The 22,301-nt window shown below is 39.8% G+C and overlaps 6 protein-coding genes and 4 pseudogenes across 17 annotated transcripts; 7 read left to right on the forward strand and 3 right to left on the reverse strand.

The window, feature by feature from the left end:
* Positions 1-496: 496 nt before the first annotated feature.
* Positions 497-1,102, forward strand: LOC104783372 (glutaredoxin-C13). The gene has a single exon (XM_087511296.1). It carries the CDS (start codon positions 553-555, stop codon positions 859-861), a length of 309 nt encoding a protein of 102 aa, XP_087367422.1. The 5' UTR covers positions 497-552; the 3' UTR covers positions 862-1,102.
* Positions 1,103-4,079: 2,977 nt separating this feature from the next.
* LOC104783373 (zinc finger protein CONSTANS-LIKE 13) lies at positions 4,080-6,023 on the forward strand. The gene is made up of 4 exons (XM_010508527.3): positions 4,080-4,972; positions 5,077-5,241; positions 5,323-5,585; positions 5,677-6,023. The coding sequence occupies exons 1-4, from the start codon at positions 4,487-4,489 to the stop codon at positions 5,771-5,773; spliced, it is 1,011 nt and encodes a 336-aa protein (XP_010506829.3). The 5' UTR covers positions 4,080-4,486; the 3' UTR covers positions 5,774-6,023.
* Positions 6,024-6,798: 775 nt separating this feature from the next.
* On the reverse strand, positions 6,799-9,409 carry LOC104783375 (tubby-like F-box protein 3). 7 transcript variants are annotated; one of them, XM_087511302.1, is made up of 6 exons: positions 8,991-9,409; positions 8,297-8,660; positions 8,120-8,207; positions 7,888-8,020; positions 7,630-7,809; positions 6,799-7,528 (listed from the first exon to the last, which is right to left on the reverse strand). In XM_087511302.1, the coding sequence occupies exons 2-6, from the start codon at positions 8,639-8,641 to the stop codon at positions 7,054-7,056; spliced, it is 1,221 nt and encodes a 406-aa protein (XP_087367428.1). In that variant the 5' UTR covers positions 8,642-8,660; positions 8,991-9,409; the 3' UTR covers positions 6,799-7,053. The 7 variants fall into 7 exon arrangements, with proteins under 7 accessions (XP_087367428.1, XP_010506831.2, XP_087367429.1 ...); XM_010508529.3 differs by having other exon boundaries at positions 7,888-8,023; XM_087511303.1 differs by having other exon boundaries at positions 9,070-9,353.
* A 797-nt stretch (positions 9,410-10,206) lies between these two features.
* LOC104783380 (protein CHLORORESPIRATORY REDUCTION 6, chloroplastic) lies at positions 10,207-12,054 on the forward strand. 2 transcript variants are annotated; one of them, XM_010508538.3, is made up of 3 exons: positions 10,207-11,038; positions 11,184-11,318; positions 11,401-12,054. In XM_010508538.3, exons 1-3 carry the CDS (start codon positions 10,849-10,851, stop codon positions 11,829-11,831), a joined length of 756 nt encoding a protein of 251 aa, XP_010506840.1. In that variant the 5' UTR covers positions 10,207-10,848; the 3' UTR covers positions 11,832-12,054. The 2 variants fall into 2 exon arrangements, with proteins under 2 accessions (XP_010506840.1, XP_087367430.1); XM_087511304.1 differs by having other exon boundaries at positions 10,263-11,038; positions 11,177-11,318.
* On the forward strand, positions 12,049-13,356 carry LOC104783379 (protein NETWORKED 3C-like). The gene is made up of 3 exons (XM_010508537.3): positions 12,049-12,215; positions 12,309-12,410; positions 12,534-13,356. Exons 2-3 carry the CDS (start codon positions 12,326-12,328, stop codon positions 13,199-13,201), a joined length of 753 nt encoding a protein of 250 aa, XP_010506839.2. The 5' UTR covers positions 12,049-12,215; positions 12,309-12,325; the 3' UTR covers positions 13,202-13,356.
* A 242-nt stretch (positions 13,357-13,598) lies between these two features.
* Positions 13,599-14,213, reverse strand: LOC104784465 (classical arabinogalactan protein 26 pseudogene; annotated as a pseudogene). The gene has a single exon (XR_015597406.1). The product of XR_015597406.1 is annotated as a classical arabinogalactan protein 26 pseudogene (transcript).
* A 1,200-nt stretch (positions 14,214-15,413) lies between these two features.
* On the forward strand, positions 15,414-18,737 carry LOC104783378 (RNA polymerase II C-terminal domain phosphatase-like 4). Of its 2 annotated transcripts, XM_087511297.1 has the most exons (9): positions 15,414-15,484; positions 15,731-15,817; positions 16,692-16,843; positions 16,947-17,002; positions 17,085-17,197; positions 17,307-17,487; positions 17,639-17,928; positions 18,019-18,204; positions 18,293-18,737. In XM_087511297.1, exons 2-9 carry the CDS (start codon positions 15,806-15,808, stop codon positions 18,659-18,661), a joined length of 1,359 nt encoding a protein of 452 aa, XP_087367423.1. In that variant the 5' UTR covers positions 15,414-15,484; positions 15,731-15,805; the 3' UTR covers positions 18,662-18,737. The 2 variants fall into 2 exon arrangements, with proteins under 2 accessions (XP_087367423.1, XP_087367424.1); XM_087511298.1 differs by lacking the exons at positions 15,414-15,484; positions 15,731-15,817 and adding an exon at positions 16,297-16,546.
* Positions 18,738-18,791: 54 nt separating this feature from the next.
* LOC104783377 (uncharacterized) lies at positions 18,792-19,659 on the forward strand (annotated as a pseudogene). The gene is made up of 4 exons (XR_015597405.1): positions 18,792-18,877; positions 18,976-19,113; positions 19,144-19,288; positions 19,450-19,659. The product of XR_015597405.1 is annotated as an uncharacterized LOC104783377 (transcript).
* Positions 19,660-20,084: 425 nt separating this feature from the next.
* On the reverse strand, positions 20,085-21,656 carry LOC104783376 (transcription factor LRL3-like; annotated as a pseudogene). The gene is made up of 5 exons (XR_015597410.1): positions 21,216-21,656; positions 20,966-21,112; positions 20,819-20,884; positions 20,604-20,738; positions 20,085-20,504 (listed from the first exon to the last, which is right to left on the reverse strand). The product of XR_015597410.1 is annotated as a transcription factor LRL3-like (transcript).
* Positions 21,655-22,279, forward strand: LOC104784467 (protein NETWORKED 3C pseudogene; annotated as a pseudogene).
* Positions 22,280-22,301: the final 22 nt, after the last annotated feature.

The raw sequence follows: 22,301 nt of genomic DNA on the forward strand, positions 1-22,301 counted from the left end.
CGCGCAATGTGAATTATTTATATACGTACGATTAACCCATGCATGCACCCGCAAAAAGAAAAGGGGGAAAATTAATTCAGTTTTCCGAATTGTATTCATGAACTACTTTACTAATCAACCGTTAGATGACGATTGAAAAACCACTGCAGCTGCATTAGGGTAGGAATAGGATAGAAATTACATTAACTGATTCATTTAGAAGTGACTGCAACTGCATTAGGGTAGGATAGAAATAACATTAACTGATTCATTTAAAAGTGACTGCAACTTGGAGCAGTCAAACAGAATATAAAATAGGGAGAAAGAAAAACACTCAAATATATATAATAGCCGTCTTTTTTGGGCATCTGATATTTTATCTTTCACTTTTGATATTTTTCTTCTAATTACTTTTAAAATGTTCTCTTTCTAACAGAAAAGAAAAAAAAAGAGAGACTTTAGCTCACCCCTTTCCTATAAATAGCCAAGCAGATCTCAAGCTTTTTACATACTCAAGCCAAACTAAACATACATCAAAAGGCTAAAGTTTAAACCCTCGCCCTCAGATATATCATGGACAAAGTGATGAGAATGTCGTCAGAGAAAGGAGTGGTCATCTTCACGAAGAGCTCATGTTGTCTCTGCTACGCCGTTCAGATCCTGTTCCGTGACCTTAGGGTTCAACCAACCATCCACGAGATCGACAACGACACAGACTGCCGTGAGATCGAGAAGGCTCTCCTCCGACTCGGCTGCTCCACGGCGGTTCCAGCTGTCTTCGTCGGAGGCAAGCTCGTTGGGTCCACCAATGAAGTCATGTCCCTTCACCTTAGTGGCTCTCTCGTCCCCTTGATCAAACCCTATCAGTCCATCCTTTACTAGATATAACTAGCTACTAAACCAACTCAATAATCTAATCATTAATTAGCTAGTGAGAATAAACACAGTTACAGCTAGAGTGTGAGCTCAATACACTAGCTAGATATTCAACGAGGACTTCGTCTGAAATGTTTATCATATGTTCTATTGTTTAGCTTCTTTCGTGTTTCAGTTTAGTTAATCAACTGGTGTATGTTGATGTATAACTCTCTGTTTATGCTATAATGAAAATATTATTCATATATTATAACGACTCTCGTGTTGATTTAGTTTATAATACGACCAAAAACGAAGATGGTATATATTAGAAGGAATGAAGGAGTCGTCTACTATAATAACAAACCATTTTATGGTTTCGACATATACACTCACACATGCATATTAGCTAACTCCGCAAGAAGATCGATGAAACGGACTTGGTTTTGTTCGAGAAATAAGTGTGTTAATTAGGCAGGCGGTTAGGGTTTTAAAAAAAAATATATATAAAACTTGTAAATAAGATTCTAAAAATATCAAAACTGCAATTTTTCTTTATATTTACTTTATATGATACTATGTGAATGGACTTGCTAACCACATGCATGAACTCGTTCTAACTGTTAAGATATAATAACTTAGTCGCGGCCATCATCATCGTAATTCAGTCAATATGAAAGAAATTCAGAGCGTACTTTTTTATCACGGATGATATTTTTTTTCTTAGCCATTATTGCCCATTGGAGCATATATACTGTAATATATATATATATATATATATATATATATATATTTTTTTTTGTCGAAATATACTGTAATATATCCAATGTGAAATATATTAGAATAGACTTGAGTCTCCACCCTAACAAAATCGGTCAAAAAGAAATACAATGATAAGATACGTACCTATCTCTTAATGCGACTAGCTAAAGCAGTTTGAGGAAGAGAATAGAAGATCTTTAATTTGGCGGTCCAAAGTATATCATGGCTACAAAAAATCATTTTTTCCGTTTTTATATTTTGAGTATTTTTATTTAAAGTACTAACTAACCAAAATTTACATGAACAATAATAATTAACTACAAGTCTACAACATACAATATTTAGCTCATATATAGTGTGCGAATTCAAAAGAATGTATTAATCTTAATTATATATGCTTCTCTTCCTCTTTTTTTTTTTTTGTAATCTACTATGGTGTAGTAAACATTTGCTCATAACTAATAAAAAAATGCAAACGTCGGAAAAAATACAAAAAAGGTTACTAACGAATCATGGAATCTTTGTAATATAGGGAACATTAACGATCCTCTCAGCTTTATAGATAACGAAGCATACAATTCTTCCTCGGTCCACTTTTTGCTACTTGAGATTGATTGTAATTGTACCGTAGATATCAATATTTGATATTTTACGTGCATTTTTAACCACGTATAGGTATTAATTACTAAATAATGAATTTGAGCCTCGATCGCATGCATATATCTGTGCTAACCATTGTTTCTCTTTAGTTTCTTAAAGTTATCAAATCTATTCCTTCAACATTCTCCAATCAAGAGCTGTAAATGCCTCTACAGTTATAGTATATAGACCTTTAAGTTTTGTTTAATGAAAATATTGTTCTGTTGAGTTCAAAAGGTCCAAAGGAGAGATAATAAAGGTAGAATCTCTTTAGAAGATGTGTGGAACAACTTTTCTTGACCTCCAACTTCTTGGGATCGTGGGTATTAGGAGAATCTAATTGGAAGTTGTATAGACGTGTAAGAACTAAGAACCACATTCACTTTGTTGTCATTGTTATGAGATTCAAGATTCTTTGACCGGCGCGTGATGAAAGCATCCTCCTATATATGTGTCCCCCTTATAGGCCCAAGATTCGTATCCAAGAAAATATCAAGAATCTCTATGATTACTTAGAAAAAATGGACCATTTTTTGAAGGAAAAAAAAAAGGGAACGAAGCCCATGCGAATATCGAAACTCAACAAAATGGAATGGTACAACATTGGGTTTCAGTTTAGTTTCCATTTGTGCTTTATAATTATATATAGATATGAATTCGAGTCTTATAGTTAAATTAGATCACAAAACTTTCAGGGGTTTCCTCATGTTTAAGTGAACTAATATTTTGTTTTTGTTACTTTTTTTGATACGTTTTGGGTAAATATATTATATATATACTAACATATGTTTGTTGTTTTGTAATTTAGTTTGACTGATGAGTATATAATAAACCCTGATTCACCGTTAACTATGTTAGATCCAGTAATCCAATGGTTACAAACTCGGTTTTTAAGAAGATTAGTTTTTATAGCCAAGGAACAAAGGAAGGAAAAACAATACTAGCTAGACTATCGTGTGATATGAGTTATTTATTGTTCACGAGCCATAGTTGTTCAAATATCTCTAATATTACTCATCTCTCGTCCTTTTGTTTTTTTTGTTGGTCCCATCTTGTCCTCATCAGTCAATCATGGTTAAAAAAGTTTTGAGTACTCTTGGAGATAAATGTGATTGACAACTACCTTCATGGGGTAATAGTTATTGAGGAACGATGATGAGGTTTTAGTGGAGATGAGCAATTTTGGATTGGAGATCTTAAAATTAATTGTCTAGTGGCAAACCAATAACATTAAGCATTAACGAAAAAAAAAAAAAAAAAGGAAAGGAATTCACTTTCGAGCATTCTAGCTATGTCGGTAACGTGACAAAGTCTTTCCTTTTAGTTTATTATTTTTGTTTGTCTGTTTTTTTTTAAATAGGCAAACACACTGCAGCAAACAACAAAACTTTCCTTTTCTAACGTCCCTAATTAGCCACGTCTATTTTTCTGGACTAGTATTTTATTAGATTTTGAAAATTCAGTGACCAACTTCGATTAGTACTCAATCTCTTTAATTTGTAAAAGTCTCACGGAGTACTGTATATATGGTAGCCAACATGTGTTATTATAATAAAGAATTCTAGACTACTCTAGTCTGATAAATAAATCCTGTCAAGAAAAATTATTGATTGATTTAATTTCTTGGCTTGTCTTGTCTTGGCTATCCCGTAGTGTGTAGAAGGCGTAGCTACGTCTTTGTCGCCCTATTACGTGCATCAAGATTGAATATTATCCTACTGATGATAACCCGTAATCATATTACTTTTACAGCCCTGTGAACCAAACTGAAAATAAATGGATCAGTCATTCAGTTGGTTATAGTTATACATATAAGTATAACATATGTGGACGATTAATTTCGCAACGAGAACGAAGGAACGGTGAGTCCATTAATTAATCTACATCGTCCACTTAATGAAAGGCACGGGAAGGGTGAAGGAGCGAGGAGAGTGTGTTTACTACAGCTTCTTCCCCAAGAAATTAATTAAGAAGATATTTTGACTTTTGCCTTCTTTATAACAAAAAAGAAAGAAAGAAATGGCGTCATTTTAACGTCACTATTACTAGGACAACTCATAACAACAACAACACATGGCTTTTACATAAGAACATAAGCGTAACATAAAGCCACCACCACCAATATTGGTTTTGGTTTTTGGTTTTGTCCCAAGAAAATTAAAAATATCCTCTAAGACTCTTCTTCCTTCCTTCCTTCCTTCTTCCTCTGTGTTCAATCTTCTTACCAAAACTGTCGGCGTATCCCATCCCCATGATGGAAAAAGAAGAAGAAGAAGGTCACCGCCGGCTCTGCGACTATTGCGACTCCTCCGTGGCTCTTGTCTACTGCAAAGCTGACTCCGCCAAGCTCTGTCTCGCCTGCGACAAGCAAGTCCACGTCGCCAACCAACTCTTCGGCAAACACTTCAGGTCACTTCTCTGCGACTCCTGCCACGACTCTCCTTCTTCCCTTTTCTGCGAGTCCGAAAGGTCTGTGCTTTGCCAGAACTGCGATTGGCAGCACCACACTGCCTCTTCCACCTCCCTCCAAAGCCGGAGACCTTTCGAAGGCTTTACCGGCTGTCCCTCCGTCCCGGAGTTGTTGTCAATCGTGGGACTCGATGACCTCTCCCCCGATTCCGGATTGCTTTGGGATCAGACGTCACCCCCGGAGATCCTTAGCCTCAACGACTTGCTTGTCTCAGGCGGCTCGGATACTCATAACTTCCGTGCCACGGATGTTCCTCCTCTGCCTAAGGTCTCTCTCTCTCTCTCTCTCTGTCTATTTACTTTTTATATATTCAAGCCTGCTCTGTTTTGTTTTGTTCCTCTGTCTGAATTAATGTTTTTGCAACTCTTCAGAATCGTCACGCCACCTGCGGGAAATACAAAGATGAGATGATCAGACAGCTCCGTGGACTGGCGAGATCCGAGCCGAGTTGTCTGAAATTCGAAGCAGCATCAGATGCTGAGATCGATGCCGGATTCCAGTTCCTAGCGCCGGATTTGTTTCCTACATGCGAGCTGGTAAGACTATCTTCTTCTTCTTCTTCTTCTTGTGGCTGTTGTTTGTTGTTGTCAAATTGATCTTGAAATGTCTTGTCAAAGGAGAGTGGAATGAAATGGTTCGATCAGCAAGATGAGGACTTTCCATATTGCTCTCTGCTAAAAAACTTGTCAGGGTCAGTTGATAAACCTGAGAATGTAGACCGAGACTCTTCCGTTATGGTTCCGGTTGCTGACAGCTTTAACCGATGTGAGGAAGATAACGTGATGGTGCCACTCTGCTCCACTACGGCTACGAGGGAGATCAACAGTCTTGAGAGGAACTCTGCTCTCTCCCGCTACAAAGAAAAGAAGAAATCTCGAAGGTTAACATTAACAAAAAACAAAAAAAAACAAATTTTCCCTCAAGACTCATCTCTAGATCAGAATCAGGATTATTAATTCATGTCTTGACAGGTACGAGAAACACATCAGGTATGAATCACGCAAGGTTCGTGCAGAAAGCAGGACAAGAATCAGGGGACGTTTCGCCAAGGCCGCTGATCCAATATGATTTATTACTTTGCTAGTCAATATCAAGAGTCTTTCTTTTTTACTGTATTAATCCAATCATTACCACCTATCCAGTTTATGATCAGATTATGTTTTTGTATTCTAAGCTTTAGGAGTTTTACCACCTATCCTACCACTGTATATTTGACCCCAAACTCAAATACTACACTTTGAGAAACACGTATGTCTGTTTCAAACAAACGACATAATGATTTGTACCTTTTTTTTTTGAATCCACTTGTTTTGCCTGATTTTGCCGCAAGGCAACAACAACGTTCACACTTACTTTAGCAAAATTGGTTTTGAGGGTTAGTTTTTTTCCTGTTACATTTTTGGATTTGAACATTTGGTGAAGAATGGTGGAGATGAGAGGAAGAGTAGTTGCAGCTTGAAGCAATGTCGCATCTCTCTTTCTTCGTCAACTCTTTGAAGATTAGGCCCTTACCAACTGCTATATAACAACCCTCCTCTGTTTATTCTCATGTCTTCCCTCCCACAGAGTGCTGAATCCCCTAGATACAGCATCTTGACCACACTGTTGGAGCTGTTGAGAGATCTGCCATGGGACCTGGAGGACCTGGAGGACCCGGAGGACCTGGTGGACCCGGTGGACCAGGCTTCTTGCCACCTGGAGGACCAGAATTCTTGCCACCCGGAGGGCCTGGGTTCATGCCACCCATTGGCGGTTTCTTTTCTGGGTTTTCAGACATGATATGTTCCTGGTAAAAGACATTTTTCGGCTTCATTGTTTTGTTCAGTATCTGCAGAAAGTAAAGATGTTACTCTGACTGTGGAATCTTGCAGTCTATCTTGTCTGTGCTGCTGCTGGTTGCTACGAGATTGCTTTGGAGGCCCACCACCACAAGGACCGCCACTTCTTCCTCCATATTATTGATCGCATCTGACTCTTTTTATAATAATATTGAAGCAATCTGTAAACGATATTTGCATATGCTTGTTCCTAGTTACTCATATACGATTCAGATACTTCAAATACCTGATTTTCTGCTTTGCCTGGAATATATGTACTCTCCAAAAGAAACGATCAATTTAATTATCAGAGAAATAAAATCATAGTCTGGAACTACAATTGCTAACAACACAACAGGAATAACAAACACAATCTACTGTCTTCGATCTTTGTCTCTCTCTCTCTTTGTATGGACTTGCCAAGACTTTTTAAAATATGTACACACACTTTCTAAGACGAGGTCACACCAGTTTTCTCTTTCAACATGATACAACTAAATAAACCCGCCGGAGTCACCCGGGTTGTTGGAATCATTCACATGCTATCTTGGTGTCGAAACTGCTAAGGCAAATGGTGAAGGCCTGGAAGGCAGAGATAGGGTACTGATAGTCCATTGTGAACACATCTTTGCCGACTTTTCCAAACTGGAGAATCACGTTTTCATGCTCAGGTCCTGCAGGTCCGTTCTCAGGAGCAGCTACGAGCTGGAAGTTTTTGACGGAAGCAACAGTGACTCTCCCATTGAAGTTGAGGCACCAGCACTGGAGCTGTTCGTGCCATCTGGGCGCTTTAAACTTCAGGGCAAGCAGTCCTTCCTTCTGAGCAGCAGACGATGGACCAGAAGGGAGACTCTCTGCACGAATTGATTTCGACCTGAAGAAGGAGAATGAGGGGAAACTATCAAGATTGCTGTGGAGAAGTTCCGTCTGAGTTGGAGCTGTTCCTCCAGGTTCTACCGCTGATGCAGGGATGGCATCCATGACACACTGCATCCTCCTCGGTCCTCTGTGGTTTGATACGACAAGTTTTAAAATTAGCAAAAACCATAAAAGCAACGATATTTTTTTCTCTCACAATGTATCTGTAAGCAAAGGAGATAAATCAACCTGGAACCCAAGACGTTAAGCTCATATGAGATATGTGCTACAGGATAGTTGCCAGATGGAATTCTCGGGCTCACTTGTTTCAAACTGAGAAGTCTGCTTGAACGGGTTCTGGTAACTTGAGCTCCAGGATTCGTCGGCTGAGCATCATAGACAGTGAACTTGGTTCCCAGAAAGTTAGATCTGAAAGAAATTAAGATATGAGAAGGGTTATGGCCAATATATGAAATATGAGGTATCTAAACCATGGACTCAATCTACCTTAGCTTTCCGATATAGGTAGTGCTTCCTCTCGAGACATCATCGCAGTTTAAGGAGATGATGTAGTCAGTGCAAGTTGGCCTCCGAAACCTCTTTGCAGCAAGAAGGAACTTACCATCATCATTTGAAGCTGCTGCTGAGCCAGAAAACAAAAAAAAGAAATCTCTTCAGTGTTATTCATAAACAAGTTAGGTATGCAAAGAGAAAAGAAACAGCATGTGTTTTCTTTCACCTTGGTTTAACCCGAGGTATAGATAGTAAGTTTGATTGCTGCGGTTTCTCATAATATAGCATTGAACAAGTGACCCCCTTGGACCCGGCTAAAAAGAAAACCAGGAAAGATGATTAGCCTGAAGAAGTAGGCAAGGGAGGGATAACGTAAACATAGAACGTGAAGGGGATACTCAACCTGTTTCACGGAGATAGGAAAAGTCAATTTGCTAGAAAGCTCAGGAACTTTGACGATCTCCTTGACGATTTCTCGCCAGTTCCTGCACACACCTGCGCAAGAAACAACATTCTTCCTAGAAGGCCAAGTATGTTCGGACTGCTCAATCCTCATGAGAACATCCCTGAGAAGCTCCGGAGGCATACTAGCCCAGCAGCTCTGCTTGAAAGCATCAACAGGAACACAAGTATCCTGAACCACACGTTGAGACCTGGATCTCCCATACCCGAATCTGACATCGAATCCCTTTCTAGATATACTACCAAACTCTCCTCTCATGTCCTGAATTAGACTCTTGAACGACATGGCTCTCTGAATTCCCTAACTATTAACAAACAAACACGTTTATTTTAAAGCAGTCTCTCTCTCTCTCTCTCTCTATATATATATATATGTTAATCCAAAGTTGCCGACTTTTCAAGAACCCTAATGATAAAACCCACATTCCAGAATGAAGGAGATCATGTCATCTCAAGGCCAGAATGTTTCGAAAGATATCTGTTACACACCCTAATCTCAACGAATTTAAATAAGAAAGGACAAAAAAACAAAAAAAAAAAAAAAAAAACGATTCAGATCAAGAGTAGAGAGAGAGAGAGGCACAAGCTTCTAACAAGACAAAAGATCCGATAAGATAGAGATCCGGAAAACAAACCTAAGGGGGTATCCCCAGAGACGGCTATACCTATAGAAGGAAGAAACTAAGAAAAAAACATCGGAGCTTCTTCACTCACAACAAATGGGATACTGCAGGTGTGGGCAAGATTGAGAAGCAAAAGAATCAGGGAGCGGTACCCAGGTCCCAGATTGGGGGCATCGACGACACTCGAAAGCAAATGCGCCTTTCACCAACAACAGATGCGGTCAGAGGAAATAGATTTTTAGGGTTTGGTCATTGACGACGGGACGGGACGGGACGGGAGGGGGAGTGTTTGTGTATGTGTCTCTGTGTTATCCAATCGCTTCCTTGTTGTCTCTCTTTTTTTTAATTCTTCTTTCTTTAATTTTAATTTGCTTTTTTTTTTCACTAATTTTGGGGGCATACATAATGATAATGTGTATTAATTTTCGAGTGGCCAGTGAGTGAGTGTATTTTACCCCTTATTATATCTTAGATTAAAATTACTATAAAAAATAAAAACTTTTGGAATTAAATTTGTAGAAAAAGTTAATATATTTATTCTATGCGACATGAATGAATCATTGAAACAAAAGTAAAAGTATGCTTTTACATTCAAAAGAAACTGATTAACGAATATAAAAGAACAAAGTGATGACTACTTATGTGTATGTTTCTTTGGCGTATTATCTTATCTGGAATTGTTGAAACATTCATTGGAAATAATGTTAACTGACTAGAACTAAGATAATCTTGCTCAATCTAGTGTAGTAGAAAGATTTCATAAGTAAGACATTTGAAGATAAGAGTTACAAATTTAGAAAAAAAGAAAAGGAAAATTTGGTTTAATGGAAGGAAGCTTTCTTCTTTCTTTCCCGATTTCCCCCTATTTACGCAACAATAAATGATTTTGTCAAAGCAAGAAAATAGTTTTAAGTGTGTAAGCAAGTGCTTTTTAAACACTTTTTGTTGTTGTTGCCGTGATTCCCGCCCGCACTTTCGCCGCTTTGAAGAGTCCAAAAGGTGTATTTTTAACGTTTTACTTTTTATATATTGATTTAATTAAAAAATAAAAATAAAAATAAGATGATATCTCTTCCTTTCATGGATAAATTAATTTTGGACTAACTACGGATTTGGTCAAAGAATGTAAAAGACGTATTTTAAAATATTTATGTAAACAACATTGGGCTGTAAAAAAATCCAATTTCCGGCCATATGATTGGGATGAAGAGCTGAAAGTTGTTAAATCATTATTAGGAAGTCAAGTGGGTCTCTCAATCCTAATTACTCTTTTATGTAGATTTTTTTTTTTTTTTTTTTTTTTTTTTTTTTTGTTTCTTTTCAAATTTGGATCGAGGATACAACAACTCTTGAAATGATTCTGGAAAGTTAGAAGATGATGAAAGATTGATTATTAAAGACAAAAAGAGACGAGGGAGGGAGGGAGCGAGCTAGAGACTTGAGGATTGGATTTTTCTTTCTTGTTTAGAGCAACTTCTGGCTTGTATTACTGGTTGTCGAGAGAAAAAAAAGGATGCAAGAGTGCTGTTAGCATTCATCATAGGTGGTATTGGTAATATGTAAAAGTGGATTTATCTGTTGTTGCATGCAGCCCGCAAATTCGATTGATCACTGCCTTGCCTACAATATATATCCAATTATGTCTGGTGGTTCTACACCGCTTAGAAAAATTAAATAAAAGAGAGTATACAGACATACTTGTGCCGAGGAAAAGGGATAAAATGGAAAGAAGAAATGCAGAAAAGGCCAAAAGAGATGAAAAAGAAAAAAGAAAAAGAAAAAAAAAAAGAGGATAGGAAGAGAGAGATACTTGGTTTAGGTTGGTTGCTGGGTAAGATGGTAAACCTCGAACTCTCTGTGTTGTAGCTCAATGGCAACAACAAAGGCGGCTCTTCTTCTCCCGTGGCTTTTGCCATCGCCGCCGAGACACTTCTCCTCCTCCTCATCCCTGTTCGTCGACTCGTGCGTGAAGAAGAGGAGGATAGCGCAAGACGTAGCAGTCTCCGTCGCCTTCAATCCTTCTGGCAACTTCGACATCTCTGCCTTCAATAATGATGACGGTGCCTATACTCTCTTGTTCTTCCTTTTGTGCTTAATTACCCCCTCCCCACGTTATACGTTTTATATAAAACATATATAAAAGGCTAGCTAGTACTATATGTGGAGTACGTATTCAATTTATTTATATTGTGAAAAAGGGAGCAGATTCTGTGGATAAAGTGGAACCTCCGATGCCTCCCACGACAGGCCGGTACGAGGTTGTGATCGACAACGACTCGATCGGGCGGCTTGACCTATCCCCGTTTCAGACAGCCACCGGCATAACCTCACCTTCCTCAGGTAACCGTAACCTCTAATTAATTATAATTATTAGTATTCATGATTGATTGATGTGTATATATATATATATATATATATGCAGCTGAACCAAAAAGGTATATGGAACGAAGTATTGGATTCAGCATAAACTACAAAAGAGAAGACCCGAGGGATCCGCGTGAGCTGTCAGAGTACCCGGAGATAAGACTGTGGTTCGTGAGGCTCGACGCCATGTACCCTTGGCTTCCCGTGCTGCTGGACTGGCGTGCTGGGGAACTCGCTCGATACGCGGCAATGCTAGTCCCGCACCAGATGAGCTTGAGAATGGGCGTCGTTTTCAATCCCGAGGCGTTGGAGCTTTTCGTCATGAACAAAGTGTTTGTGGTTTATCCGTGGCTGAAACGGCACGGCGTCCCCAAGCCCAGGTTGAAGACCACCGACATGGCCAGGATGCTCGGCTTCGGCATTGGCGATCAGCTCTTCGACTTGATCGATCAGGATCAGGATCAGGGTCAGGAGGACAACAAGTTCTAAAAAAAGGCCCTTAATGACATTACGTGGGCCTTTAATATTGGGCTTATATTGATTGATTGATGAGGCCTGATCTGAAGATATAGCCTAGTTGCAGTATACTGTAGTCCGTTACCTTTTTTTTTTTTTTTTTTCTGGTGAGATTGGATGTAGACGTGTTGAGTACTCATTGGATAATATGTATTAATAGCCGTAAAATGTGGAATAAAGAATTAAATTCAGATTCTCTCGAGAGCGAAGACGAGAGAGATTCAAAATTTGAAAAACAAAAATCACAATTTGCCTTTGTTTGTTGACATATCTTTCTCTCAATCTCACTCTCTCTCTCTCTCTCTCTCTCTCTCATAGTCGCTGAGGCAATTTAGGGGATCGAAGAAGAAAGAGGGGGTATGATTCTCTCTCTTGAGTAGCTAAAGCTTTTGATGATGTTGAGTTTTTTGAGTTTATAGCTTTTTCATTGTTTGTTGGTTGTTTGTATAGCACCAAAAAGAAGAAAAATGGAGGAGAAATCGAGGAAGTGGTGGTGGTTGGAGAGTCACAAGAGCTCCAAACATTCTCTATGGCTTCAATCAACACTCTCTGGTATTTTTCTTTTTTTTTTTTTTTACTCCGTTCCTATAGATATAGAGGAGAGCTCTCTCTCTCTCTCTTCCTGTCTCTGTTTGTCTTTGTTGTTGAATTGGTTTTGAAAAAAAAATTGGACAGAGCTGGATGCCAAGACAAAGACAATGCTGATGCTCATTGAAGGAAACGCTGACTCTTTCGCCCAGCGTGCTGAGACTTACTACAAGAAACGTCCTGAGCTTGTTACCTTTGTCCAAGACTTTTATCGAGCTCACCGCTCCTTAGCCGAGCGATTCGATCACTTGCTCCGCTCTTCTTCTTCTTCTTCTTCTTCTTCTTCTTCTTCTTCTTCTTCTTCTTCTTCTTCTTCTTCTTTTTCGTCGGACAACGCTTCTCGCTCCTCCTCCTTTAAGTTTCACCAACAACAAGAAGAATCCCTTTCTGACACCAACTCTCACTTTGAGGATGCCGATTCTGAGATTGAAGACCCTGAACATCACGATGAGCTTGAGCACAACAAGAAAGAAGACGATGATGATGAGACTTTCAAACTGGAACAAGAAAGGTTGAAGCTCATCCAAGAGACTGATGCTCTCAGGAAACAGCTGCTCGCCAAGGACGAAGAGAAGAGAGAGGTCATCAGACAGCTTTCTCTTACCCTCCAGACGCTCCAAGACGACAACTTGAGGCTCAAGAGACGCCTTTCCCTCAAGAAACGCAGCGTTTTTGATTTCAAACCACTCGGCAACTTGTTCGGGAAGCTCTTTTACGTTATGTGCGATGATGGCACCACCAAAGGTCGTTTTTAGTTGGCTCATCATCATCTACCCCCCTCATGACTCATGAGCTTAGCTTCTTTCTGTGTTTTCATTTCACTTGTCTATTGTTTAAATCCTAGCTTCTTTTCCTGCTGTATTATGGAACGAGACCACCAGATCATCGTAAATTAATTATCCTGTTTTCATTTGTTGTTCAGTCGCAGTCAGACAGCGACATGTGAGGGATGCTTCTTAATTAGAGAGGATCAATCAATTTTGATTTGACTTTTTAAGGGCACAAAAACACACACATATATCACTGTTACAAAGTACAACAACTGCACAATCCCAAATTGCAGATTGCTTTACGAGCAAATCTCACACTCGAACAATTTAAAAGCTATACTAATATAATAATATTACATGAACGAAACAGAGAGTAAGTAAGGTAAGAAGAATACATTCTTTTTTTGTTTTGTTTGTAGAAGATGTCGAGAAGGCTTGCTTACTCGCTCGCTGTTTCCCATATGATTACTAGAAAACTGCAGAAAGACATGAGGAAGACAAGAAGCAGAGAGGAGAGTGGTGATGAGACCAAACTAACAGAGGATGAAGCAGGGAGAGGGGACCCAACTGGAGAAAATTCGAGCAGAGGATCAGGAGAGACAGCGTCCGGGTTTGGTGGACTAAGGCTTGAAGGGATTGTCGGCATCACTGAAGCTTCTGACGGGGAAGGAGACATTTCGCTCGAACCTGGAGTAGGGAACAGAGGGGAGACATCCGGAGACATGGCCGGAGGAGAAGCTGAGAAACTCGATGGAGCTTCAGGCAAAAACGAAGGTGCAGCTGATATGGTGGATAGCTGAAACTGTACGAACTCGGATGTTGAAGTGTGTATACAGAGTGCTAGAACGGTGAAGGCGATTAACAGAGAGACGCTCATGGTTACAGGTTACTATGAAATTAATGAATGTGTTATGTCTCTCTCTGCTTCTCTCTTGAGTATGTTTGCGAGAGGTAAAAAGAATCATGGAGCACTTGCTGGTGGTTGTGCTTCCTTGTCTGCCACGGCCATTAGAGATTTTAGAGCGCCAGCTTCTGCAGGTAAGATTGCATAGGGTTGGTCTTTGTTTAAATCTGAGCATGGACCCCCTGCATTTGTGTCAAATATAATTGATCAGCCTTATCTTGGTAATGTTCTTGTAGAATTTTAAACTTACTTAAGTATCTGGTAGCGGTGGCAGGGAACTCTGTGATTACTCCATCAACGCCACTCCCTGCAATGAATGCTGCAAGTTCTACCGTAGGATCAGAGAAGTAGTCGAACGCTATGGAGATGTATTCGTTTCTTAGCACAGAGACGTAAACAGAGATATTCGCTTTGTGCATTTCCTCTACCACGTTAGTTTTTCCCGTGGCAAAGCTTTGGGAGACGGTGACAAGGGAAGTTCTCTTGAGATTGACAGCATCTGCGTGCTTCTTGATTTCTTCGATGGATGGCTTGGGAGCATCTCCAATCGATCTCCTTGTCGATACTCAAGACTCTAGTGTAAGGAGATTGGTTGTCCCCGCTTGCTCCATTATGAGTTATAACTAATGCATTCCCTACTTTGGGGAGATTTCCCTTTTGGTGAGAAAAGCAAGCTGCAAGAACATAGACACATGAGGTGTTAGCTTCTTTCAGATAGTCAAATATCTGAGGTTTCATCTACATATATATATATATATATATATGATGAGGGTATATATATATATAGTAAGTCATCTCACTGATGGCTTGTGAGGCTGTTGGTGGGAAATCAGAGATGATGCCATCAACAGAGAACTGGCCATTGTCCACATGGACGATCATTATCCTGTTCCAAGTGCCTTCTCTCTTCTCAACCAGGTACTAATTTTAACGTGCTTCTCTCAGTGTTGTATAATCCACATCTAGGTTTTGCTTGACACTCGGATTTTTCTCAGGTCCTTGATGAGTACCAGAAGAGTTTTGGTGAGACATGGAGGTCTGCAAAAGAAGACCCCACTCAGACTTGGCCATATTTAGTCCAAGCTTTAAACAAATTTCAGGTTCCTCTCTTGTGCAACTCCTATATTCGCTCTTTACTTTTTGCCTGTGAATCTTGTTTAGAACTTATCCCAATCGAATGATTCTTCATGAATTAATTTTTACTAGCCTCAGTCATAGTTAGTTTTAGGAACAAGTTGATTGTGAGTGGATTTGATCTTAACTTTGTTTTGTGATTGCCCTGTAATTACAATCTTCAGGATCCAGCAGAGGCTCATAAGCTGTTGAAAATCCAGAGGGAGTTGGATGAGACCAAGATTATCCTTGTAAGTGTTGTCTCCTGTCTTTCCTTGTACGGATATACTTGTGTACTCTCTCTTCTCCAAAGTTTTCCAGTATAATTGCTGACTGACCAAATATGATATGCATAAAAATGCTGTCCTAAAATAAATATGCTATTCTGTCAATGAGTTTTGCATTCTTCTCAAAAACCTCATAACCAGAATACTGTCTTAGAGATATGATACATGCTTCTGTCCCCCCTTAAACTGAATTTTTGTTCTGAATTGCAGCATAAAACCATTGATAGTGTTCTAGAACGTGGTGAGAAGCTGGACAGCCTAGTGGAGAAGAGCTCAGATTTGAGCATGGCATCGCAGGTAAATATTCTACCGCCACATACTAGCAAACAAAAATTCCCAGTGCCATAGATTGATTTTCTATTTTCCGTCTCAGTCATTGTTTGTTAACATGGTAGAAAGGGTAGGACATGAACGAGCTTGAACTGTGTTGTAGATAAACAAGGAACTCTTGTATGTTTTGTTGGGGTCTATAAATAGAGGAGGAATGTGGATTTGATTTAGAAAACAGATTTACTAGATGTGGTGCTTGGAAATTGATGATGATGCCAAATAAACTCAAGAAAATTTCTTAAAATTTACTTTCCACATATATATAAACAACATAATGTATTATCTTTAGTTTTTTTTAGTTAGGGTTCCTCTGTTACTTCTCTAAATAAACAGCTTCTACACAGTAATAATGTGAATCTGATCTTCTTCTAAGCTCGAACTCAAAACTATGTTTCAACTGTTCAAATAAAACTTAATTAATGCTAAACATTTGATTAAAATAACCCAAAAACTATGAAGCAGTGTATGTCACCTTGAAGAGAATGAGTATGGCTATTCAAAAATTCAAACAAAGACTATCTCCCATTGTCATCACTACTTGAGGAATGCACTGGAGATCGGAGAGAAGTTGAAAGCTTTACTTAATCACACTTTTACGGTTGCGCACCGTCGTGGTACCTCCACTCTTTTCCTCAAAAACCCAAACTTCACGATTTGAGTGAGGTTCTCTCGCCTCAGACGAACATAATTATACAGGTGTCCTTTCATGCTTCACTGCGATTTCAATTCGAATTCCATGTACCTTTTTTTTTTGTTTCTTTCTGTTTTTTTGTTTGATTTAGGGTTTTACTCAATCATCTTCTCAGATTTTTGCATATGTTGTGATTGTTTTTTTAATCAGATGAGTGTGGCGAGCGATTCTCCAGTGCATTCCTCAAGTAGTGATGATCTTGCTGCTTTCCTCGATGCTGAATTGGACTCTGCCTCAGACGCTTCGTCTGACTCCTCCTTACCCAGCGAAGAAGAAGATGATACTGAAGCTTCTAATCATGAGTATATTCAACTCTCATCTGGTCTTATTACATTCTCTTTGATTGAATCTTCAAACTCTACTAGTATTTACAGTGTGTGCTATCTTTTCTCAATCATCTTTTAGGTCAAAGAGACGAAAGTTTGAGCATTTGGAAACTGTTGAGGAAGTAGAGATTGAAGGTGAAGCTCTCTCTTTCTTCAGCCTTGTTTGTCATGTCATCTGTTCTGGTATATTGAATTTTGAATCTGTTTATGCTTGCAGAAGCATCCTCAAGCAAGGGAGAATGCGAGCATCCAGGTTCGTTTGGAAACATATGCTTTGTCTGTGGGCAAAAATTGGAAGAAACTGGTGTTTCGTTTAGATATATACACAAGGTAAGCCAATCTAATTCGATTACCTTACAAATATCACAGAACAGCTTCTCTTGAATCAAGTTTTAGTTTTTTTTTTTATTAATGAGCTTTGGGAATGCTGTGTTCTTAGGAAATGAGGCTCAATCAAGATGAGATCTCCAGGTTGCGTGATTCAGATATGGGATTCTTGCAACGCCAGCGGAAGCTGTATTTAGTTCTCGATCTAGACCACACGCTGCTTAATTCTACCATATTAAGGGACCTGAAACCAGAGGAGGAATACTTGAATAGACATACTCATTCTCTTCAAGGTGACATACTCTGCTACATTGTTTTGCTTTTCTTCTAATGTAATCTTTGTTCATGGGACTTCGGTGTTGTATTTTTCCTTTTGTTGTCCCATCTAGATGGTTGTATCTGTTGTATTTCTAAGAATTTTTGGATTTTGTTTGAAAATCTCAGATGTTTCCGGAGGTAGTCTTTTCAAGATGGAATTTATGCACATGATGACCAAACTGAGGCCGTTTGTTCACTCATTTCTAAAAGAAGCCAGTGAGATGTTTGTGATGTACATATACACAATGGGAGATAGGCCATATGCGCGACAGATGGCGAAGCTGCTGGACCCCAAAGGAGAGTACTTTGGTGATCGGATCATTTCTCGGGATGACGGCACAGTGAGACATCAAAAGAGTCTAGATGTGGTGCTTGGACAAGAAAGTGCTGTTCTGATTCTTGACGATACAGAGAATGTAAGTATGTTGTGTATTTTGTCAAGGTTTCATTTTAACTCGTAATCATTTTATAGAGTTGTGCTGATACTTGGTTGGTTTGATGCACAGGCGTGGCCAAATCATAAGGACAATTTGATCGTAATAGAGAGGTATCACTTTTTCGCTTCGAGCTGCAGACAGTTTGATCACAAATACAAGTCTCTATCGGAGTTGAAGAGCGATGAGAGTGAACCAGATGGGGCACTTGCAACTGTCCTGAAAGTCCTAAAACAAGCACATGCTCTTTTCTTTGAGGTATGCCCAAATATATACACACTGAATCTTAAGAAAACTTGTCTTTTTGCCTAGTTTGGGGTTTTGATTATTATTCGTGTTTTTTCAGAATGTGGATGAAGACATATCTAATAAAGATGTTAGGTTGATGCTGAAACAAGTGCGTAAAGAGATACTTAAAGGATTTAAAGTAGTGTTCAGTCGGGTGTTCCCAACCAAGGCAAAGCCAGAAGATCACCCTCTGTGGAAAATGGCTGAGGATCTGGGAGCAACCTGCGCAACGGAAGTGGATGCATCAGTGACACACGTGGTGGCCATGGAGATGGGAACAGAGAAGGCACGTTGGGCTGTGAGAGAGAAGAAGTTTGTGGTGCATAGAGGATGGATAGACGCAGCGAATTACCTGTGGAAGAAGCAGCCAGAAGAAAACTTCAGTTTAGAGCAGCTCAAGAAGCAACAAGGAACAGAAGAAGAGTGATATATGTAAACCAATGAGAAAGAAGTGATAAACTTTGTTGTTTAATTGATTATGAAGTAAAGTTTTTGTAACCGTAGTACATTTGTATTTGGTTCTGTTTCTGTTTTCCGTCGTGTTCGCTCGCGTAGACATGGCTGTCGATACTTTTATGCGTCGTCGAACCCTAATGAGGTTCATGAGGATGTTCTTCAGAAAGCTAGAGATGCTTGCTACAAGGTCCGTCTTCCTTTTTCTCTCTGTGATTCTGATTCTGATTCAGTGATTAGGTTATAATAAACTGTAAATGGCTGGGAGTGATCCTTTGATTGTGGCAGGCCAGAGATGCTTTTTACGCTTGTCTAGAAAAGGAATCTGGTAAAAAGCCAACTGAAATCGCTACCGTTGGTCTTCTCTATCCTAAGGAGTGTAGTAGTTCTAGAACCCAATTCGTCAACAACTGTCGCTCCTCTTGGGTTACTACTCTCTGAGTGGGAATTTTGCAGGTGAAGCATTTCGATAGGGAGTATTGTAGGAACAAGAGAGTTCAAAGGCTGTTGGATGCTGGAGATGAGAGGAAAGGTCCAATGTCACTTCCTCAGCCTTACACTTTCAAGCCTTCTCCTTCAACTTAGTTTCCTTCCTTTCCTGGTACTTTTTATTAACTCCTACTTCAATCTGTCCTTACTTGACTTCAATCTCAGATTCTTCAATTCTCTTATCTTTGCATACTTCTTTTAGTGTTTTTGTACATATGTATTTGTTCTCATCCTTCTTCTTATGATCAAGCTTTTTGTCTTGTCTTTGGCCAGGTGTTAAGGCGTCTATGTTGTGTGGAAGAAGATTTACAATGGCCAAATACTGTTTCTGAATCATGAGATTTGTTTGCATTGCCTATAGTTTTAGACGTATTTTGAGTTGTAAGCCTTGAACATGGGAATAAAGGTGGCACATTTCAATTCTTTTTTTTTTTTTTGTCAATCAGTGGCACATTTCAGTTCAAGAACCTGATTGTTTGCCTTTTGTGTCTATTGCCCAAAATGTTAGTTGATCACTCTGCAAGCACCTAGTATACAATATGCTGAGGTTTATATTTACATGTGTAGAACCTGATTGTTTGGTTGTTGAGCTATTGAAGCAGTGTGAGTTATAGACTTGATTTGTTCATCAGTGTTCCTGAAACTTAGGAAATTTAGGAGTGTTTGTGTGCTTTCCTCTGCATCTAATGGACAATGGTCTTATTCACAGTTTTCGTATCCATAAATAGCCGGGCCGATTCAAGAATTTGGGCCTATCTATAGTTAGTTATAAGAGAGTGAAAGCTTCAACTTGGATATTATACTGGTTCCACGATTGAGCAAACACTGTTACGTATACGAGTGTTCTGTCTTGTCGGTTATGTTCTTTGTGTAATTGTTTTTATATTATTCTTGCTTAACAGTGAAAATAGTAAAATGATTTGGATATGAATGTTTGACTTAAACTGAGAAGGTTGAAACACATGAGTATCCTCTATGGTTCAGGCCTTGGAGGCAGCAGATACATCATCCATAGTCGAGGAGGCTTCAGGTGCAGCAACTGCTGCTGCTACATTTGCATCCTCTGCTGCGACGGGATTGGAGATGGGGTGGAAGAGAGATCCACGAGAGTGAGTGCTTGAGGATGATATCGCGGTTGCTAGAGAGATGGGCATCAAGCAAAGCCCCTTCCCTTGAAGGTACTGCATTGCTGATCCCATGTCTTCTTCCATCAGTTATGCTACCCTCTGTTCTGTTGACCTTAAGCTCTCATTGGATGATCCTGTCGCGTTTCCATTCCCGTTTACGCCTTTGCAAGGTGCAGTGAGGGCGTTGAGCCGTCCTCCTGCCTACATTACCAAAAACCATGACGATGATGATTATGAATGATGATTTGGTAATTCCACTATAGACAGATGTAGAAAGCCATAAGGGACTAAGAAACTGACCTCGGCGGAGAGACCATTGAGGCGTGGACCAACTGCACCTGCACCTCCCAATCTGCTCATGCTTAGTACTTTGACTTGAAGCTGAAGGAACCTAACATACTCGATGATCTTATCCAACATTGATGCCTTATCCGTCTGGATCGCCTCATCAACCAATTCAGTTATCATGCTAGATCCAGGACAAGAGACATTAATCAGGTCAGAAAAATGAGTACCTTGTTGGTGTTAGGAACCAGTTCTTGAAGAGACTTCATACGCTCTGCGATGCGTTCCCTCCTTAGCTGTTCAAAACCAAACAATTAAAAACACAAGATAAGAGAAGAAAAGAAGAGATGGGAGAATCCCAGTGAATAATGAGATACCCGCTCAGCAATGCTGTGAGGATCGGTGGCTTGGCCTCTCCTGGCTCGAACCCTTGGCTTTTGACGAACAACTGGTGCGCTGGTGGTCGAGACTGTCCCTTGTGCTTGTAACCCATCTTGGCTGCCAATTGTTGGACCACCTGACTCCTACAATTGACAAAAAAACAACAACAACACAAAAGGATCAGAATCATTAATAGATTTTGGAGTTACTGATGATGTATGGATCAATGTGATATAGTTTTGGTACCTGAGGGTGATGGAACTGGTCAGGGAAAGGGGTGTCGACGGAGAGAGCGTGGAAGAGAGAGTTTGGTGGCGGAGGAGGAGGAGGAGGAAGAGATGGATCCCAGCAAGGAGGGAGAGAAGAGAGCAGTGACATGGAATCAAGAAAAAAGTCATTGTTTTGGTTTATGAACTCTCCCTTTCCTTCTCCATTCCCACTCTCCATCTCTTCTTCTTCTTCTGTCTTCTTCCTCTGTTCCCTCCCCATTTTTATTCTTTTCAAAAAAATTTGATTTCTAATTTTTTTATTTACTGGCCGTTTCATTTTTCCAAACATTCTCTGGTTTTTTTTTTCTTTTTTACTCCGTTCCTATAGATATAGATATAGATATAGAGGAGAGCTCTCTCTCTCTCTCTCTCTCTCTCTCTCTGTTTGTCTTTGTTGTTGAATTGGTTTTGAAAAAAAATTAACAGAGCTTGATGGCAAGACAAAGTCAATGCTGATGATGCTCATTGAAGGAAACGCTGACTCTTTCGCCCAGCGTGCTGAGACTTAATACAAGAAACGCCCTGAGCTTATCACCTTCGTCCAAGACTTTTATCGAGCTCACCGCTCCTTAGCCGAGCGATTCGATCACTTGCTCCGCTCTTCTTCTTCTTCTTCTTATTCTTCTTCTTCTTCCCACTACGCTTCTCGCTCCTCCTCCTTTAAGATTCACCAACAACAAGAAGAATCCCTTTCTGACACTAACTCTCACTTTGAAGAGGCCGATTCTGAGATTGAAGACCCCGTTGGGGTTGAGCACAACAAACAAGAAGACGATGATGATGAGACTTTGAAACTAGAACAGGAAAGGTTGAGTCTCATCCAAGAGACTGATGCTCGCCAAGGACGAAGAGAAGAGAGAGGTCATCAGACAGCTTTCTCTTACCCTCCAGACGCTCCAAGACGACAACTTGAGGCTCAAGAGACGCCTTTCCCTCAAGAAACGCAGCGTTTTTGATTTCAAACCACTCGGCAACTTGTTGGGGAAGCTCTTTTACGTTATGTGCAACTGCGATGATGGCACCACCAAAGGTCGTTTTTAGTTGGCTCATCATCTACCCCCTC

The sequence above is a fragment of the Camelina sativa genome, chromosome 4, assembly GCF_030686135.1.
Source record: "Camelina sativa cultivar CO46 ecotype springtype chromosome 4, ASM3068613v1".
In the NCBI taxonomy this organism is placed as follows: Eukaryota; Viridiplantae; Streptophyta; class Magnoliopsida; order Brassicales; family Brassicaceae; genus Camelina; species Camelina sativa.

Coding starts and splice junctions, on each gene's coding strand:
- LOC104783379 (XM_010508537.3), top strand. CDS start 12,326: ATGGAGGAGAAATCGAGGAAGTGGTGGTGGTTGGAGAGTCACAAGAGC. Junction 12,411..12,533: donor GCTTCAATCAACACTCTCTG/GTATTTTTCTTT, acceptor AAAATTGGACAG/AGCTGGATGCCAAGACAAAG.
- LOC104783372 (XM_087511296.1), top strand. CDS start 553: ATGGACAAAGTGATGAGAATGTCGTCAGAGAAAGGAGTGGTCATCTTC.
- LOC104783373 (XM_010508527.3), top strand. CDS start 4,487: ATGATGGAAAAAGAAGAAGAAGAAGGTCACCGCCGGCTCTGCGACTAT. Junction 4,973..5,076: donor ATGTTCCTCCTCTGCCTAAG/GTCTCTCTCTCT, acceptor GCAACTCTTCAG/AATCGTCACGCCACCTGCGG. Junction 5,586..5,676: donor GAAAAGAAGAAATCTCGAAG/GTTAACATTAAC, acceptor ATGTCTTGACAG/GTACGAGAAACACATCAGGT.
- LOC104783380 (XM_010508538.3), top strand. CDS start 10,849: ATGGCAACAACAAAGGCGGCTCTTCTTCTCCCGTGGCTTTTGCCATCG. Junction 11,039..11,183: donor TGCCTTCAATAATGATGACG/GTGCCTATACTC, acceptor AAAAGGGAGCAG/ATTCTGTGGATAAAGTGGAA. Junction 11,319..11,400: donor CATAACCTCACCTTCCTCAG/GTAACCGTAACC, acceptor ATATATATGCAG/CTGAACCAAAAAGGTATATG.
- LOC104783375 (XM_010508529.3), bottom strand. CDS start 8,641: ATGTCGTTCAAGAGTCTAATTCAGGACATGAGAGGAGAGTTTGGTAGT. Junction 8,024..8,119: donor ATACCTCGGGTTAAACCAAG/GTGAAAGAAAAC, acceptor TTTCTGGCTCAG/CAGCAGCTTCAAATGATGAT. Junction 7,529..7,629: donor CTTAACGTCTTGGGTTCCAG/GTTGATTTATCT, acceptor ATCAAACCACAG/AGGACCGAGGAGGATGCAGT.
- LOC104783378 (XM_087511297.1), top strand. Junction 16,844..16,946: donor ACTGAAGCTTCTAATCATGA/GTATATTCAACT, acceptor ATCATCTTTTAG/GTCAAAGAGACGAAAGTTTG. Junction 18,205..18,292: donor CACATGCTCTTTTCTTTGAG/GTATGCCCAAAT, acceptor GTGTTTTTTCAG/AATGTGGATGAAGACATATC.